This window comes from Letharia columbiana, assembly GCF_014066305.1.
Source record: "Letharia columbiana isolate WasteWater2 chromosome Unknown Sc0000009_s1, whole genome shotgun sequence".
Lineage (NCBI taxonomy): Eukaryota > Fungi > Ascomycota > Lecanoromycetes > Lecanorales > Parmeliaceae > Letharia > Letharia columbiana.
In genome coordinates this window covers 232,761-251,702 of record NW_023501046.1, presented here as the reverse complement: position 1 = coordinate 251,702, position 18,942 = coordinate 232,761, and the positions used below count along the sequence as shown (strand labels likewise).

General features: G+C 50.2%; 7 protein-coding genes across 7 annotated transcripts; 1 reads left to right on the top strand and 6 right to left on the bottom strand.

Annotated features, from left to right (window-relative positions):
• Window positions 1–1,481: 1,481 nt before the first annotated feature.
• Window positions 1,482–2,513, bottom strand: HO173_003740 (uncharacterized protein; the record flags this gene model as incomplete). Its single annotated transcript, XM_037305665.1, has 5 exons — window positions 1,482–1,649; window positions 1,783–1,917; window positions 2,007–2,204; window positions 2,336–2,363; window positions 2,446–2,513. The coding sequence occupies 5 exons, from the start codon at window positions 2,511–2,513 to the stop codon at window positions 1,482–1,484; spliced, it is 597 nt and encodes a 198-aa protein (XP_037167420.1).
• A 1,283-nt stretch (window positions 2,514–3,796) lies between these two features.
• On the bottom strand, window positions 3,797–6,100 carry HO173_003739 (uncharacterized protein; the record flags this gene model as incomplete). The annotated part of the gene is made up of 2 exons (XM_037305664.1): window positions 3,797–4,773; window positions 4,825–6,100. 2 exons carry the CDS (start codon window positions 6,098–6,100, stop codon window positions 3,797–3,799), a joined length of 2,253 nt encoding a protein of 750 aa, XP_037167419.1.
• A 1,618-nt stretch (window positions 6,101–7,718) lies between these two features.
• HO173_003738 (uncharacterized protein) lies at window positions 7,719–10,526 on the bottom strand (the record flags this gene model as incomplete). The annotated part of the gene is made up of 1 exon (XM_037305663.1): window positions 7,719–10,526. One exon carries the CDS (start codon window positions 10,524–10,526, stop codon window positions 7,719–7,721), a length of 2,808 nt encoding a protein of 935 aa, XP_037167418.1.
• A 994-nt stretch (window positions 10,527–11,520) lies between these two features.
• HO173_003737 (uncharacterized protein) lies at window positions 11,521–15,046 on the bottom strand (the record flags this gene model as incomplete). Its single annotated transcript, XM_037305662.1, has 6 exons — window positions 11,521–11,615; window positions 11,672–11,821; window positions 11,880–13,923; window positions 13,976–14,189; window positions 14,243–14,964; window positions 15,017–15,046. The coding sequence occupies 6 exons, from the start codon at window positions 15,044–15,046 to the stop codon at window positions 11,521–11,523; spliced, it is 3,255 nt and encodes a 1,084-aa protein (XP_037167417.1).
• Window positions 15,047–15,504: 458 nt separating this feature from the next.
• HO173_003736 (uncharacterized protein) lies at window positions 15,505–16,711 on the bottom strand (the record flags this gene model as incomplete). The annotated part of the gene is made up of 3 exons (XM_037305661.1): window positions 15,505–16,070; window positions 16,124–16,360; window positions 16,435–16,711. The coding sequence occupies 3 exons, from the start codon at window positions 16,709–16,711 to the stop codon at window positions 15,505–15,507; spliced, it is 1,080 nt and encodes a 359-aa protein (XP_037167416.1).
• Window positions 16,712–16,933: 222 nt separating this feature from the next.
• On the top strand, window positions 16,934–17,512 carry HO173_003735 (uncharacterized protein; the record flags this gene model as incomplete). The annotated part of the gene is made up of 2 exons (XM_037305660.1): window positions 16,934–17,096; window positions 17,178–17,512. The coding sequence occupies 2 exons, from the start codon at window positions 16,934–16,936 to the stop codon at window positions 17,510–17,512; spliced, it is 498 nt and encodes a 165-aa protein (XP_037167415.1).
• Window positions 17,513–17,872: 360 nt separating this feature from the next.
• HO173_003734 (uncharacterized protein) lies at window positions 17,873–18,877 on the bottom strand (the record flags this gene model as incomplete). The annotated part of the gene is made up of 1 exon (XM_037305659.1): window positions 17,873–18,877. One exon carries the CDS (start codon window positions 18,875–18,877, stop codon window positions 17,873–17,875), a length of 1,005 nt encoding a protein of 334 aa, XP_037167414.1.
• Window positions 18,878–18,942: the final 65 nt, after the last annotated feature.

The following is an 18,942-nucleotide window of genomic DNA, read 5'->3' as shown; positions in this document are numbered from 1 at the left end:
CCATCCATCCTTGCTGAGCACAGTAACTGAATCGATCCCTTAACCAAGACCCATCCCTCCATCCATCCATCCAGCCTGTAACGAGGAATCCTCGCCCCGAACCTGTAACGTAACTATCCATCCCTATCATACTTATTTCCTCCTCGTATCCTATCCTATCATATTATTTCATCTCATCATCTCATATCATATCAAACATATCATATCCATCATATCATATCATCTCATATCATATCATATCATATCCATCATATCATATCCATCATATCATATCATATCATATCCATCATATCATATCCATCATATCATATCCAACATATCATATCATATCATATCATATCATCTCAGACAGCAGCAGCAGCACCAGCCAGCCAGCAGCCAGCCAGCAGAGCAGCAGCAACAACAGACAACAGAAACCAGTCAGCCAGCCAGACAGCCAGACAGACAGACAGCCAGCCAGCCAGACAGCCAGATAAGATGCGGCAGATCTCACAAGAGGAAAAAGTGGGCTCTATGAATTGAATGGGATCGAGCGGAAAGATGGCTGCGGGGGAGAAAGGCGATCGAGCGGGAAGATTGCTGTTGAGAGAAGGGAAAGGGGAAGAGGACCTCCCGGACCGGATAAGCAGTGGAGGTGTAAAAGCATACAATGTATAGATGGGCGGAGATACAGACGACGACAATCTGGAGGAAGGGAAGGGAAGGGAAGGGAAGGGAAGGGAAGGGGGGCATATATGCTACGGGACGACGTTTGCGATGGGGATGCTAGAGGAAAGGATGCCAAAGGAAAGGAAAGGAAAGGAAGGAAGGAAAGGAAAGAAAAAAGAAAAGAAAAGGAAAGAAAGGAAAGGAAAGGAAAGGAAAGGAAAGGAAAGGAAAGGAAAGGAAAGGAAAGGAAAGGAAAGGAAAGGAAAGGAAAGGAAAGGAAAGGAAAGGAAAGGAAAGGAAAAGAAAGGAAAGGAAAGGAAAGGAAAAAGGAAAGGAAAGGAAAGGAAAGAAAGGAAAAAAAGAAAGAAAAGGAAAGGAAAGGAAAGGAGAGAGAGATGGGAAACAACGACTAAAGAGTTTAAACGGATGATTATACTAGTCTGCTCTGAATGAAGAAGTAAAGTAGAAACACAGCCGCAGTGATGGTCCGGTGTCGCGCGCACCAGACAGCCTCCCCGCGGCGGCAGGAGAAACGCGTGCTGGTACAGATGGGTGGATGCTGCTACGATGCGGAATGGACTCCATTTCGATCGTCCGGTGCTCGAGGGACGCCCGAATCCAGAAAGGAAAAAAGATTGTGGAAGGAAAAGCTCGTGGACTCATCCGTCCGACGTGATCGAGCCCTCGGTATGGATCGATCGAAACCGGCCGCATGTCGCATTCTAGAAAAAACACTGGTTGTATCTTTGCTCTCCGAATGCCCCCGTACCTCCTTCTTTGCTGCCCCCCACGCCCACTCCTGACACCTCCTGCTACTCTAAATGTATGATCTCTTACAGGATCAAACACTTCGACTTCTTCCCGTCCCCGTGATGCTTGCCCTTTTTGGAAAGCAGTGCTGAGCGTGTAGCGTGCTCAAAAACCTCCCTCACTCCCTCATTCGTCTTCGCCGAACACTCTAGGTAGTGTCGTGCACCGATCTTCTTCTTCACCTCCTCACCCTGTAGACGTGCATGTCAGTTGTCTTGTTCTTTGTGGATATATAACAGCTGCTTCTAGCGACCGGCTGCGCGGGAGGTTCAAGGTGCAGTATGCTTTCGAGCGGCTTTCTCTCCAGTCTTTTGAGAAACTTACCTGCTCTGGGGTCACAGGCTTCTGAGACGTCTTATGCAACTCCTCGATCGTCTTCTGGTCATACCGAAGATCTTTCTTACATCCGACGAGGATGATCGGGAGACCTTGGCAGAAATGCAGCACCTCGGATATCCACTGTGTAAACAATAGTATCAGTGTTTCGTTCTCTTCGATAGCCGTAGGGCGATGTCAAAGCATATTTTGTGTCGGGGGGTGCCTCGTACCTTCTCCTGCACGTTATCCAGTGAGTCGGGCGAGTCGACGGCGAAGCAAATGAGAATGACGTGGCTATCGGGGTACGAGAGTGGACGGAGACGGTCATAATCTTCTTGTCCTGCCGTATCCCATAAGGCTAATTCGACGTGCTTCCCGTCGACCTCGACATCGGCAACGTAGTTTTCAAAGACCGTGGGGACGTACACCTATAGCGGAGATGTCAGTGCTGTAGCTAGGGGGAGGCAGTCGGAAGGGTCGACATGTGGCGATGCTCAGTTGGTGCTGGCAAGTGTAGAAGCTCGCGTGACGCGGGGCATGGGATACTGGGAATGCTGACCTCTGGGAAGGTGCCCTTGGAGAAGACGCTGATGAAGAAGGCCGAAGTCAGCAAGCGGTATGCAGGGCGGGGTCGTATGCGATGGTGACAGCGGAAAGGGAGACACTTACATTAGGAGACAGGTCTTTCCGCAGGCACCGTCGCCAACGATGACGAGCTTGCGTCGGATTTCAGCCATGCTGTACGGGTGTACACGTCAGCAAGACCGGCCTTGCTTGGATGAGAGTCAAGAAGTGTAGCAATATATACTGCGCAGATGAAAATGTGTGGGAGTTGAGATGGAGAGGGGTGTTAAATGGTGGAGGTGGTTGTTGAGCGAGGCAGGTTTGATGTTTGGTGAGAAGGACGTACTGGTCAAACGACGCAGGCTTAGTGCTTGCGGGAGGTAGGTTGTGGTGCGCACTCCCTATGCAGTGGTTGTGTTTGAGGACAAGGACAGATAGAAATTGAAGGAGTTCAAGTGGTAGAAGTAGAAGTAGAAGTAAAAGTAGAAGCAGAAGAGAGTGCTCGTGTGATGTATGTATGTAAGGTATTTAGTTTCTGGGGGATGTGAAGTGATGTTGTTGGACGATGGGAAGTAAAGTCTTGAGGCTAATCGCAGGCTCGAGGCGGTTATCTTGTGTAGGTGGGTTCCCTAAGCTACTTTACTTTACTTTACTTTACTTACTTTAGTTTAAAACGAAGTAAGCTGCTGATTGATTGATTGATTGATTGATTCGTTGGTTGCGGCCTAGGCAACGGCGTGACCTTTCTCATAAGGCTAAGCCCCCCCCAGTCCCCCTTAACTAGTTACTTCACAGTGGCAATAAAAAGGGATGCTTCCTATCACTTTTCTTTTTCTGCCTAAGACACTACATTTCCGACTCGATCACTTCTGATATACCTAAGATGTTTCTCGGGTTGTCTAGAGTACATTGAAAACTTGTGAGACTTGGTCTGGCTGACAGGCATCGAGTTCAGTGGCGCATATCAAATCCGGATTCGTATTCCCCGGCATTAGGCTCGGCCGATGTAGAGGCCCCTGTTGTGATATGGACGAGCCTTCTTCGCCTTTTCTCATACCGATGGAGGTACTTCTACTTCACCATGATAGCTTCACGGTCGGAGCTGACGCCGCAGGGTAATTAAATGTGAATCCTCCAAGTAAGATGGACTGCATCGAGCGATTGCTGTATTCAGACACTCAATTCATCATCATCAACAATGAAAATGGTATGCAACAAGCAAGTCTATGTGACTCCCAGCCATCACTCGCTGGAGGGTACAGCAGCCACGATGAAACAGTTGTAATCCCTGCGCCTGTGCTGAGCTCCTTCCCCATGGAAGCCAGCTTGATGTGTGAATCCGTCCAGCATCCCAACAGCAATGGGTATATTTCCTCCGAAAAGAATGACCGACATTATGAAACAAGTTGAAACAAGATCCAGGTGACATGTGCATCATGATACAGCCGTCAGTGATTCACTCTCCGTAATCGCTCGCCCAACCCCTCCCCAGCTCCCCTTCCCAGCCGTTATTGGTCGAGTATGCCGTGCCAGGCCCACTCACATAGCCAGCTTCCTCGGCCTCATCAAAGTACTCCCCACCGCTACTGGCATCAAAGCTGCTCCGACCACTAATCTCTCCTTCCTCACCAGCTCCAGGCTGACCGAGTTGATCCCACTGCAGACCCTGCAAAGCCGGGTACTGCAACAACAGTGCAGCGGGGAGAGCAAAGCCACCGTTCTGGTTGCCGTTCATAGGTGGCTGAGGCGCCATACCACCAACTTGCATGCTCTGGTTCATCATCTGCTCGTCGAATACACGCTGTCGCTCCATCGCCTCTTCATCGAGCAATGGCTTGATGCAGACTCTGCCGGCTTCGCTTCGGAAATGCCTGCCGAGAGCGTCCGCACGAGCAAATCTTCTGCCGCATCCCCAGCTGCCGCCTGTGCCAAGCTCACCACGGCAAACAAATTTCTTCTCTCCGCTGTGCAACCCCTCATGCCTTTTGCGATCATGTTGACGAGCGAAAGCCTTGCCACAGACTGTGCATACGAATGGTCGCTCGTCCGTATGAGTGCGAAGATGCGATCGGAGATTGTAAGCACGAGTAAACTTCTTGGGGCAGAGGGTGCATTGGAACGTGGCAGGATGTTTTTGAATCCGCTTTTCCGTTCCAGAAGCCGGTGGTCGACTCGGGTCGGCAAGCTCGAGGATGTAATCACGATTCGGGATCGAAGAGGTCGACGAGCGGCGAGACGGTGATCTAGGTGCGGGCGAAGTTTCTCTGGAGCTGGAAACGCTAGGGGAATAACCCATGTCATATGGCGAGAGAGATCGATGTCGTTGATCGATGTGTGAGTCGGTGGAGCCCAAGGTCGAGTGCGAAGAGCTGGGAGTCGCTGGGCGTGAATATAGGTTGGTATCTGATTTGGCACGCATGCGCCCTTTTCGACCTGGTTCGTTGTTAGTAGGTCGCGTCAAGAGTGGAACAGGGCGAAAGTCACCTCTGTCCGGAGGACTCAATGCATCCATGTCAGGCTGCTCATATCTTGGAGGCTCGAAGCTTTGCTGACGCGTCGTGGGTGCATATTCAACGTTGATCTCGGGTGGTACCATTTGAGCAGCCTGACCCATGTCGTTCGAACCTAGTCTCTCTTCGTGTTGGAATGGAGGAAAAGTTTCTGCTTGATTGTTGGTGTACAACTCCGATCCAGGACCTCCATTGAAGTTGTTATTTGCCTGGGACAAAGGCATGAAATTGTTTTCTTGGGCAAGTCCCATTCCAGGCTGAGGGGACATGCGTGGTGACACAAAAGGGCTATGTCTCGGACTATTCCTCCGCTGCTGTGGTTCTGACAGGGTAAATGACTCGATGCCTAGGCCTCCTTGGTAAAGCTGTTCGTCCTGCTGGGGGTTCAACATTGGCGATGGGTTCTGGTCGAAAGTGTCGAAAGTATCTTGCTGTGCCATGTAAGGTGAAGGTGCAACGGAAGATGAAACATCGGAATGCTCTGATGGAGCCCTCCGGTGGTTCTGGAATTGCGATCCTGTGAGCATTCCCGACCATTCTGCCGATTGGTGCCCGTTCGTGAAGGCAGCGGATGGATCCAGCGAAGCATGTCGAGAATGATGTGGAGACCATTGCTGGCCTTGATTCGTAATTGGGGAAGCTGGTCCTGATGAATGTGCATCTGGCGGCATGAGGCTCGGCGGAGTTGGGTTCATGATTTGCGGTGAGGAAATATTACTCATTATGTCTGCCGGGTTTATGTGGTTCTGCTGGGGCGGGTCCAATTGAGGGTCTAGTATGAAGCTGTGTTCGTAGGACTGTTCCTGCTTCACGCCGAAGTCTTGTTGGCGGTAGTCGGACAGATTGGCTCCCAGTCCAAGCGGATCTGATTGATATGACTGACCCTCTTGTCGACCGTTGATGTGTGAAGAGTCTTGCCCAAAACTTTGATCTAGACCATTTTGCTGATATGACTGCTCAAACCTCTGATCACCGAAGTCGTTGCTGGGTAGCACGTGTTGTTGAAATTGCGGTTGCAGAGCAGACCCGTTCATATATGAGGGAGACAAGCCGTACTGTAGACCAGTCCCAGCTGTAGTGGAGAGGTTCGAGTCGAAAGCCTGAGACGTGAAGTTTGTAGAAGTGGTTGGGAGGCCTGAAGGCGATGATTGGTTATGACGATTTTGTGGCGATGGAGAATGTCTTATACGGGGGTCAGACTGGCGCCCGGCCGACAACGACCTCCCACGGTGTTGTTGAGTTTCCATCATGTTTGACGAGGTTCCTATATGCTTTTATTAGGTCGAAAATGCGCTCGGTTGAACCAGCTATCCCGTGCTCAGTAGGCTGCGGAGTCTAGCCTTGAGACGATGTAGGGCGCTCTTGAAGATCTGCTCCAGTACGCTCGAGAGCTATGATGTTGTGTTTTGGGGCTGTGCAAGGGTAGTCGGTGCGAGTCCTCCTGACAAGAGGAGGAACGCTGAGCAATGCCTCCTTTGCTCGCCTCTTGGATGGGGGCGAACAGTCGGCGATCGGCGTCTGTTTCAGGCAGAAACAGTGTTTCGAGCGGGATCGACCGTTGTTGTGTGTCTCTATTGGGGGCCTCGAGGGATGTTTTCTCCGCTTCTAGAAGCTGACTCCGAATGGAATGCGCATTGAGATTTGACGGTAGCGAGCGATCTTGTGGACAAGTAGTTTTGTAGATATCAGGACGTGGCCTTGTGTGTTGATATGATGGATATTATTGGGTAGGCAGGAATACTCTTGTATTCAGGCGCTCCGCAAGGTAGAATAGAGAAGGTTTACACCAAACGATTATGACGCAGTGACGGAATTCGAAGCGTTAAGGTCGAGTGGAGATCATACAGGTAACACGCTGTTATGAGAGCAGGATCGTGGAACGCTATTCGGTCAACATGAATGTGTTAGCATGGAAGTCTGAAAAGGGTAAGAGTGGATATCAGAGTCTAAGCCCTGAGGCTGCGCAAAATATGAGATCGGGCAAGTAGAGGCTCCACACCTAAAGTGACTCTTTTCGCTACCGGCTGAAGTTGGTGGATTGGTCTGGGGTATGGGCGTGTATGGGCTATCGATTGTGGGGGGGAAGGGGGAAGTCGGGGGGGTGACGGTGCGCTTGTCGGCGAATTAATACGATGGATATGTGGGCGAGTACTTTAGTAGTCTGATGTTGGAGACGAGGGTTCTGGAATGAAGATGAAGATGAAGATATAGATGATGCGACAAGCCAGGAATAGAACAGATCTTGTTTGGTACGACACTTCTCTCAATCCTCTCCTGAGGTCCAAAATCCCGGCGTCTAAAGCAAAGTACAAGATTACGCGCTAAACCTTAAGGAGTTAGGAGGCAGAGGAAGCCTGCATTGCCTTACCTAGCGCGAAATAATGGATAAGATACGAGTATTCCACTTTCATACCAATCTTTCCCCTCTGATGCGGTAGAAGGGCGTTAGAAGCATGCTAGACGGCAGTAGCTGACTACAAGTATTTGGATAGCTCAGGCGCTCAGCCTCCTTGTTGCCTCCTGTTCTAAACCTCAACTTGCTGTTTCATCTCCCTCTCCTATGCTGCGGACCCGCTGCCTGAGCACAGCCCCGCTCGTGCTCGCTGGCTCTGTGAGGCAGACAATCAGGACTCGCTCGCGTCGCCGTGAACAGGTAAGACACAACGTGAATGATGATGTGATTTTGGATTCGATTGGAAATTGGAGACTGATGACATACATGTACTCTATATTCACACGCTCGCTGACATTGCTGCCAATAGTATCCCATAGGTCCTCCCGTATGTCAATTTGCCCGATAAAATTTTCCCTAGATAATCCACATGAACAAAAGTAGTATCGCATCCTGCGAAGAATGCCTCGAACGCCTTATTCTTTCTCCTTTCCTTTTCCCTTATCAAAATCCTCCACTCCATCACCTGCCTCTTTGACCTCGGCGCTGAAAGTGCTTTCATCGTCGCCATCAGGCCCCCGGTTGACCACCCGTAGCTTTTCTTTTGGCACTGTGAACATCACCTGCACCACCCTTCTCTCCACGGCAGATTCAACGTCCCATTCTTCGTCATTGCCATCCTGCTCATGTTCACCACTTTTACCTCCCTGCTCGCCGACATCCCAGTCCCTCGCACCTTGTCTTCTCTGCCACAGCATAGCGCCTGTGCTGGCTGCTCGCCGAGGCAGCCCACCTTCCGAGAAAACGCGCTTGGTTGGCGAAGACGAGTTGCTTGTGTTGTTCTCAGGCGACGTCGAAGCGCTTCGATCTAGTCCAGAAAACGCGCGACGTACACTCCCCATCCAACCCCTTGCTCGACTATGACTTCTTGTTGGGGATGGTCCTCCGGAGTCCGTATAGTCGCCAAGCAATGCCTCGCCCTCTGATTGCAGTTGAGGGAAAGACGGGCCTGCGGTGGTCAAAGTGTCGGAAACAGCAGTCCGCCGTAAAACTGGGTCGAGGGTCAAGGACCGAGACCGCCGATGCTCAGGACTGTAACGTTGTGGTGCGCTTTGTAATTGATCTGATGGTGTGGTATCATTCGTGGAGCGGTAGGCAGTCGTGCTGAACAGCGCCGCCGAGCGCTGTGATAGGCTCCTGCTCAAATTTCCGACCGAGTTCTGCATCGAATAAGACGACAAGCCAGAACGGGAAGATTGGTCACTAAGCGTCGAAGATGTTCGATCGTTCTTTTCAGGCGAGAGGCGGCCCACTTGAGAGTGCATCATTGCATTCGCAACTGTCCAGTCAGACACCCAGTTGCGGACTTCATGCTCTCTGTCCTGCGGTGACTGTGGTGACGGTGTTCGTGAACTACCCACTGGGTCATGGAAAGGGTCCAGAACTGGGACGTGGCTTAGCACGTTGTGACCGTCTCTTTGCATCATTTCGTTGTCTCCCGACTGCGTTCCGCCGATGAGTCCTTCATCATATTCATCGCGCTCATCAATTGGGTGGATGGTACTGAATCCGGGAGTCTGTCGTCCATCCTCATACCGTGGTGCGGGCTGATACGTTCCTCGAGAGTATAGAGACCTTCGCAAACCTCGTGTAGGACTTGGTATCTCGAAGAGTAGGCCTGTCCTCTCCGCGTTAGGCTCGCTACGGCCAGATCCATTGGAATATCCGCCAGGACCAAGCGGCCGTGGCTGAGGCTCTCGTGACATCCGATTGTCTTCTGCAAAATCCACAGTCGTCATTTCACGTGGCCTGGCTGGAGTAGGGCTAGAGCCATCATTATACAAGCTAATTCCATGGGCACCAGCTGACAGATGGCGCAACTCATCTTCCCGTGCATCTCTGCGACGTTTCAATCGACGACTGTACCAGAAATACACAGCGACAATGATGATGATCGCCAAGATGCCGAGAGTGAGTCCAGCTCCTAGTCCAGCTCTCCTCGAAGCAGCATTCGAATTAGCGGCGGCGCTGTTAGAAGAACCATTGCTTGTCGCAATTTTGGGATGAGCATAGCTTGTGATCCATGTGCTTGATGTTGTGTTGAAAAAGTATGTGTTGGCGCTTGCTGAAGGGTCCGCCCGTTTCCTCTTCGAGCCACTGGAGGCCGGAATTTGATATCCTCCAACAATCATCATGACATCACCTGGGAGCATCGTGGCACCATGACCATATATTCCTGTTCCATCAGCAAGACCTGGTCCAGTTTGGCTTGGTACGCTCCACTGCCAGTCGCCGCTCCCACCATATCCTTGCCCAAGTTCGAGGACTGCCAATTGCGGATCTGCTAGGTTTGTCACATCTCCTACCCATCCGCCAAAAAGAATGACTCTCTTTCCATCTGAGGTGAGTAGGGCTGTATGACCGGATCTCGGGTCGACCGCGGTCATACCTCTAGCCGCGAGGTCTGTATTGGGGTCATCTGCTGGTGATTCTATAGGCAAGAAGCTCCAGCTTTGTTCGGGCATTGAAAAGAGAGCCACTTGGGACATATTAATGAAGGCTGCTTGCGTATGACCTCCAAGCAGGACGAAGTTCTGATTCTGAGATTGGGTACTATTGTCGTTCCCTGTATTGAAGAAGGTTGGCATGAGTGGGGTAATGGTGAACCCAGCCTCTGCAATCGGTGGCCCTCTGCTTGACGTGATACCAAGATAATACGTTGAAGCCGGGGGAGAATCGGGTTGTATGGTCAACATGCTGCTGGAATAGTATGCCGCTTGTGTCCAATCATCTGCTGTTGAGATAGTCGAATTGGGGCACATCCCTCCAAAGATGTACATCTCAGAGGTGGCATTGACCGTACTGGAGAAGGCCAGAGCTGCCGCCAGATAGTTCGCGCCGTCCAGCACATTATTACCACTCACTCCTCCTATTGATAGGTCGAGCTCTTTCCATGTTCCGTTAAGGTTCGAGCTTTCGCTTGTAGGAGTGAACTGCCAGAACGTTGACCCCTCCGCTGCATCACTGCAATTGCCAGAGTACACCAATATATTCCCTTTATCGTCAATTGTAGGTGTGTAGGCACTTTGGGGTCCATCTAAGAAAGGGAGCGTTGGAGAGATGGTTGAGCAGGGCAAATTTGTAGCGCCGAGCGTGCTCGTTGTATTCAGCGCGAGTAGCTGGGAATTGGGGGAGCCTGGTGTACCAGGTTGAAAAATGTATATTATATCGTCCGAGGTGGGCGAAGACAAGATCCTTGTAGGGTTGTAGGGAAAGGTTGCCATTATAGGCCCAAGAAATGCTGCAGCACCGAGTGCCGGTGTTTCTTTCACCTAGGCATGCTCCTTTGCTCTTCAAGGCATTGTCATTGCCGGATGATTTTTGAGAATCGAATGGATGGGAGCAAGTATGGACGTCTGTTGAAGCTAATCACTGAGAGAGGGGGGCCACTTGTTGATGCTGACAGAATGGCTGGGAATAAATAGAGGGGGCGCCAAGATGAGGAGGAAGGATCTCAAGGAACGTGGCAGGTCGCAGCAGGGCAATGCCAACATTCGTTCGAGGCCAACCTGCAGCATGCAGAGCTAATGCAAGTCATCAATCCAGATCCATGGGTCACGGTGATGCATGATTCGCCGATTAAACGTGGGCGTACCGCGTTTGTTTACGTCTCCGGGTTGCTTGGGCTACCATGTTCAGCCCCATCACTTGCGCTAGCTAAAAGCAGGGGTGCCTCGGCTCGTTCGGGTGTGCGCTCAATCTTCGCATTATGATAGTGAAGAGAACGACATTAAGAAGTCATGATACGTTGTTGTTAGTGGTGATAATGCCAGGGCAAGGTTCATGAAAGACCTGCTGTGATGCCAAGGTGACTCTCATGTCTTTCCTAAGATTGTCTATTTTAGGCTCGGACTCTACTCGTGTGGCCGAGAGGTCTATCATCTTGGCAGTCTAGCCTAGATCAGTTAGCGCTGTAGATCATAGGCATATTTAGTGTCAAACTGCGGAGAAACGAGGTAGTCTGATTGGTGGGTACTCCCGCGCCGGACTGCCAAGATGATAGACTTCTCGGCCACACGAGTACATATACATGTTCATATACGAGTAGAAATTCATTCGACATGATAGACGGAAATTTTCTGGAACGACTATGCTTCCCCCTATTTCTACTTTATGCATGTCTCTAACGCCCCTGACGCCATGCATGTATCTAAATGTTCATGCTGTCGTTCGCCGTTCATTCATCGTGTTTATAGGGCAGTGCAGCGCATTGCTGACCTAGCCTAGCGTCTCATCCATGACATTGGTATTAGCAAGCTTGCTTCCCTTTCTCTCCGCCTTGAACGCTTGGATGCGGTCATAGAGATCCGTGTCTATACCAAGATTCAGTATCAACTACGTTTCATAATGTAGGCGGAGCCGAACTTACCAGCAACAACATCCTCAATCATAAGAGGCGCGCGATTGAACGGATCGTTAGGATCGCTGAGGAGGTGAGACCGAATGGTGGATCGGTCAATGGACGTTTTTGATGTAGGTAGAATGACTGGATCTTGCATCAATGTGAACATTAAGGGATCTAGAAAAGCCATTAGTATGAAAGAACTCAGCGTAATTGGAGCAATGGGCGAACTTACCCAGGAATTCATCAGGAACTTCGCCCAGATCCTCTTCAGCTTGGTCGTCCGCCTCCTTCGCCCTCTTAAATTTCTCCCCTAGAGATCTCCACGCCGCCAGTTCCTCCTGTGATTTCAGAGCAAACTTTGCAAGGACTCTAGCTGCTTGATCCAGATTGGCAGGCTTGTATGATCGCCCGTCCCTTGCCACAGCATAGACAAAATTCTCTTTGTCTTTGAGGTTCAAGTAGACGTCTGCAATCTCGGAGAGTAATAGTTTTGGTTCGAAGCTATATTCTTGTGGGTTCTCGACGACCAAGTCTCTGCTCTTCGGGCCTACCATCACATCAAGATTATAGTCTAGCATGTCTGCCAATCGTTGTACAATCTCGGGCATCGTGAACGAGCCTGCTAAAGCTTCAGTGAAGAGCTTCAGCATGGCTACCGTCTCGTTGGTGAGTTGCATATAGGACTTCGCTTTCCCTTGGGCTTGTGAAAGCGCCTCTTCTTTCTCCGAACGGACGTTTTGCTCCATGTCGGCTGAACGTTTGAGTTCTTGTTGCAGATTATGTATTTGTACAAAAGCTGTCAGCGATTCATCCAGGACGAAAGTAACGTCATTGAGAAGGAGATTGACAAAGCGGACGAAGAAGTCGAGATTGATTTTGGCTTCGTCGGAGAGATGTTCGCGATAGATAGGGTTCGACCAAATGCACTTGATGATCTGGAAGATTTCGTAGCGTATATTGAATTTGTCGTAGAATTGGGTGTGCGCGCCTGTGTTCTCCACCTCGATATAGAATTTCATCAACGCGTGTAGTAAGTGCTCAGTAGCGAAAGGTAAAGAATTTAGTAGGTCTCCTAGTATTCCTTTGGACCGGTTGTAGACTGGCCGGATGCCATGGAACATGATGGTAACCAAGCCAGACTTGAGATACGGATTCTTGATGTACTCTGAGCTTCGGAGGAACGTGATGCAGAGCATGACCAGCTCATCACTCTGCGTGGACGTAATGATTTGAGGCATATTCCGCATGATGAACTTGAAGTTACCCACAACGTCCTCCAGAAAGTATTCGGGTAAGCACTTGAAAACCTCTGGCTGTTCCTTGGGCAAAGGCAGCTTCAGTGGGCGTTTTGGGAGATCTTGACCTGGAGCCACAATTCGTAGTAGCCACACGATGACATATCGCATGAATTGCATGGATCGTGCTTGTGTCAGATCGTCAAGCAAGACACCTTCCACGGAGAGCTTGTAAGACATGCCCTTGTCGATCTGATCCTTGTACTTCTTGATGGCATTCTCGAATATGTTCAACCTGACTGGGTTGCTAACGAATTTATGCCGATCGAGCTCGATCTCCTTAAGATGCGCTCTCATACGTTTAAGCTCCTTCTCAAGTGTGCTTAGCATTGAATTGGCAGACTCTGTTCCATAGTGATGTGCAGCAAGTGTTAGAAAGAATATCTCTGATATAAAGTTCGAAATTCCCTCAGCAGGACTGCTGTAGAATTTATCAGAAGCATTCTGGTCGGCATTCAGCTTTGTTTCGTCTTGGATGTCAACCCGTGGTGAGCGGCGTAGATAATCGACGTCTATGCGGTCGATTTTGGAAAACGAGGCATCCATGAAGGGCTCGCATAGCTGATCTAGGCACACAGTAACATTGATCATGAAACCGTCCGAGGAGACTAACTTCTTGTCTACTTGTAGTGCACGGCGCTTATGGTTGGCATTGACACACAAAGCAAACCAGTCAAGCATCTTATCTCTAGCTTCCTTGCTTGTTTTGATAATTCGATTAGCGATATCCAGGAGGTCGGTCTGGTGGGTCTGACTCGTGAGTCGCAAGGCTCTTTGAGAGTTGAGAATGTATGCTTTATCTCGAGATGTAGGATTTGAGAAGTAATTAGTAGTGACGTCTGCTTGCAAAGGTGAGATGGCAAAGAAAGGACCGAGCAGCGTGCCAGACTCCAGTAATGCGGCTGAGATAGACGGAACGAACCTCGGCGACTGAACAAAAGCGTTGACTATTGCCGGGTATTGGACAAGATTTCGTAATGCCTATCAATCAGTTACCTTTGTTTGCGAGAACTCATATCGACCTAGATCCTACCAATATGTATGGTTTGTAGTCATTGTTCATATTTATGACCGATAATCGCCGACTTAAGTCTTCAACCGCACCGACCAGTGCGTCTTGAACTGTATCATCTTCCGCAAAACGAGCGACAGCCTCATTAAGAAAGTCATGGTCAACAGATCTGTCGTCTTCCGGATCATCTATCAAGAAATGTGGTGTGAGGGGATTGGATGCCGATGTCTCAAGGCTATGCCATGATTAGTACCGTATAATCCTAGTGCAAGGAAGAGATGCACTCACCCAAACATATCAGGCATGGTAATTGCAAATATGCAGTAGCTCATACACAATCTTCTGGCCTCCTTTACTATTACGAACTTAGGATCTTCCTCTCCAGCTTTCCTTAAAGCCTTGTACTGTCTGGAAACTCGCTTCCAACATCCCAGTAAGAAGTCCAGAGGCGTAACTCCGTGCTTCAGGTTCGATGTCGCCTCAAGGAGAGCTTGGTCCAACATTCCCACATTCAGTCTGACCGATTGACCAGAGTCCTCCAGATCCAGACGGGTACCTTCTAGGAATTGCAGATGGTTTCCGTGGGCGTCGCGTTGGTGCTCCTCCCATAACGTAATTTTAAATAGGTTCCCCAGTACTCGATCCTCCCACTGCTCCAAGGTCTCCCCTGCCCTTGAGCTCGATCTGCCGCCTGAAGAGGCTGGTCGGTCACGCTTCTTGGGCGTTACTGGTCTGCCAGCTGAGGATGTGATGTTGATCTTAGGAGCTCCGCCGTTTGCTTGTCGCATGCCGAGTTGAGCGAATGGGTTTTGGGGTGATGTGGAGGCATTCGACGAGCTCGATATGTTGATCTGGGGCTTTGGCTGTTCTCTCTCTTGCGGGGCTGCTGCTTGTGCATTGGGAGTGGGCGAGGATTGTGACGCTGATGTATTATCCATGCTACCTTCCCCAGCTGGATTTGGCTGTGCGGGAGCCTGGGAACCCAACTTTGCCAGACGTTTGTTACGGATCTTAGGTATGTAATTAGTCATGCCCTTTGCCACAGTACGGGATTTATCATACTTTCTCCGCATCTGTCATTGAGTCGGCCATGCTGTGAATAGAGAAAGTGGAACCGGGTTGCGTGGATCGAATATAAGCGGTGAATATGATGTTAACGAGTGTTGATAGAAAGCTGTGGAATCTATCCGGCTGAGGTCATTAGTGAACGTATTAGCACGCCCTGGAACGGGAGCTTAGGGGCGGGAACTCCAGCCTAGAAATTTGAACTCTTGGCATAAACGCGGCCCGACATTCTGGATCCGCCTATAAACGCAGCCCTAAGAAAATCAGACGCAGTACACTTGAGACAGATTAGTCTCCTGGCAGGCTGGCATGCTTGAGCCAACAAATGCTTGTCATGTATGGACGGCTCATCTAGGTACACATACAATTGAGGCAAGCCTTTATGAAGCCTTCTGCATCAACATCGACATCGTAGCATAATCACACGTCCAGAACAACACCACGCCATGCCTTGCTTGCATCGATCCCCATATAAAAAACGAACACTAGTAACTATTCCTTGCAAAACCATACGTATCCAGCTGCTTACAGCTCCTCATATCATAATTCCTCGCTTCCCTCATCTTATCTGCATCTTGAAAAAACCAACCCTGCGCCTGCTCTATCATGGTATTCCGTGTCCGCTGTTCTATCTGACATTCATATTGTAGCTGCGTCACGAATTGATTCTCAGCCTGCCTGTCAAGATCGTTCATTTTCCGGCCACTGTAGTCGACGACATCCCTTGGATCCAGATAGTACTCGATCTTTAACCGTTGCGAAGTGCGGTGCATTGTATTCGGAGGGCCAGGTTGGAAATGTATATTGGGACCACTCGGCATCGCCGAGGAAAAAAGTGAGGATAGTATTGGGAGGACGAAAAGGATTAGGAGTGGGAGGAGATTTGACAGAGCACCCAATGTGCTTCGCGGTTGTTCTTCGCCGGTGCCGTTCGCCTCTCTTGGCCTCCGCCTTGGTCGATTACCGCCGAATTGGTGTACGCGGAAGCCGGGACCGCCTCCTAGGTTGAATACAAACTGCGGACCATCGTTGAACATAGGAACTCCACCGCCTGTTCTGGCGTCAGTAAGCCGCCCGTTTCTTTCCCTGAACCCGATAACCTACCAAAAGGTCCGCCACCCATGCCGCCGCCGCCAAAGAATCTGTTGAATAGCTCCTCCGGTGATATCTCATCTTCGAACATGGGTCCCCTCCCTCCCGGTGATCTTGCTGCGAATCCACTGAAAGGTGATGAAGGGGCAGCAGCACCAGGGCCAAATCGGTTGTCCGGGTCGCCTCCAAAGCGGTCATATTTCTCTTTCTTTTCCGCATCTGACAGCACTTGGAAAGCTCTCGAGACCACTGTAATCGGTCATTTATTGTCAGCCTTCTGTCAGCCTTCTCTTAATACTTATGTCTATACAAATGAGCCTCACTCTTGAAAGCCTCATCCGCCCCATCATAGCCATTCTTATCCGGGTGCGTCAGAAGACTTAATTTCCGGTATGCCTTTTTGATCTCCGCATCCGAGGCTGCCTTCTCCAACCCTAGAATCTCGTAGAATGCTGTTGCCGAGCATTTCCGTACTCTTATGACCGCTGCCTTCTGCTCCACTGTGTACTTTCTCTCCTGATTCCCCTGGTTGTGATCTCGACTCTTTGCTGCATTGCCATTTGGAGTTGCGTCGGCGCCTGATGCCGTCGCAGCGGGCATCTCTCAAACTCTGTGTTAAAAAGAGAGGGTTTAGCAAATGACTAGGTTACTGATCTTATCTATAGCGATGGTGAGGGCGAAAAGACCAAATGATTTGCTTATATCTGATTCGTTGCAGAGTATGTTTTGAAGTGAGGTTACTTAATTCACATCAGCAATGGTGGTATCAACATCCGCTTCATGCCAAGCCGCTAGCGGAGTGTTCAATCTTCCGCACCGGTGATGAAAAACAACACTGCGCAGAACCTATCGCAGGTCACGAGCTTAGATACCTTCTTCGAACCTTCAACCACTACCACAATTCCCCCCAATAGAACCATGGCAGACAAAGAGACCCAAGAACAAGCCAAAACGTCCGCCATTGTCAGCGCCAAAGTCTGGGGAGGTAAATCACTTCTCTCGAAATATAAACCCGTCTGCAAGCTAGCGTGAAAGCACTATTCTAATGGATGGTATCAATCTCTAGAATCACCTGTCCCACCCACCGCCCTCGCCGCCCTGATCACAGCGCAAGCTCTCCGGCCGCCTCAAATCCTCCCATTGCTCTTCCCCCCCGTCCTCCTCTTCAGCACATACCTCAACATCTATGATTACAAAATTGACGCCGCGGGTCTCAATGCCGCCTGGTCGGGGTTATATATGCTATTAGCGAGGCGGAGGAAACAGCATTTAGCGAGGAAGTTTGGCACTAGGGGTTTGATAAGGGGGGCGACGATGGGCTTGTGCACTATCAATCTAGTCTGTGGGGGACTGGTCTATGCGGTGGGGAAGCGGGAGGGGGATGGGGATGATGCTGCATGATGGTCCTCGGCAGTGTTTTAAGTTTGGAGACTGTACATATCTGACTTGAGGAGGGTACGCATTGCATTGAAGGCGTAAAGAATATATCCCTCGCATTAGGTAATATTATAGGAATCTATGCAAGTCCGTCCTCAAGCCTTTCTGGGGTTACTGATGTCCTGGATCTGTGCCTCTTCCTTGAATGAAGCTCGTGTACAACACTCATTCACTCCCCTCTCAATTGGGCGACCAGCATTGACTCGAGTCATAGGGGTATCGCTCTCAGTTGCTCAAGCTACAATCAGCCATCTCCGCAGACTTCGACTAGTCTCGGCGTTTCAATATCTCGATCTTCAAATCCCGTGTTCAGTCGAAATTTCTTTACCCCCATGGTGCCGGTTTAGGCAAGGGCTTCCGTTGAATAGACGGCTCAGCTACAGGTGGAGGAGGTGGTGGAGGTCGAGTCGGTTCAGATTCGGGTGGAGGACAAGGAGGAGGTCGAGTCGGCTCACTATGGAGCGGTACTTGCGCCTCGTACAGTGGTAGGTCATCAGCGTCATTCATTTCATGCTCTTCCACGAAATCATCATCCTCGATTGGCACAGTGTTAGAATACTGTATCCCCTGCAAGACTGCTGAGCGGTCACTGATGATGGATGAATACCGTGGAAGCGGGAGCAGAGCTGGCGCAGGCTTGCGACGTACCGAGCTTGTCGAGTTTGTTGGCCCAGGATCAGAAGGGCTAGTTTCAGTGAAAGTGTCATTGTCGGTATGGCTCATGCCGTTGAGAGGAGCATTATCGAAAGGTGACGGCTTCCTTCTTACGGGACTGATGCGATTAGACAGGCTTAAGCTCACAGATTTCGTGCTGCTGGTTGCATCATAATCGAAATCGTTCGGCTCCTCAAGTATACCACCAGTGACTGTTGCTGCCTTTGGCCGAGGCGGCAAGGCAGGTTGGGTCTCCATCCCTTCGTCGCTGTCATCATTATTTAGAAGGGTGATTCCAACCGATTGAGTCTCGTCTAAGTCCTTCATTCGAGCTTCCTCAAGAGGATCTTCCCTATCTTCGGCAGCCTCTGGCATGCGTAGTGAGTCCTCGAACGTATCGAAGCTGGTGCTAAATAAAGGCGCAAGGTCACCTTCCCAGTGAACAATCATGGCCACGAGGATCCGGCGGACGATAATTGATATCTTAAGATCCTCGATCGGATCCGGACCACATAGCAGGCTTGGGGCGAAGCAAACAGCCAGATTTTCCGGAGTCATCTGGTTCTGGTCTTGGAAGGCCGCAACTCTGGAGAGCAGAGGGAGAAGGTGCATCTTCAAGATCTGCCTTGACTTCTTGCTGCTGATCGGCGACCACTCATCATCCTCAGAGAGCATTGCCAACAACTGCTGGACCTCTAGAGAGAATTCGGGGCTTCCGTAGTACTTTTCCAACGCTTGAT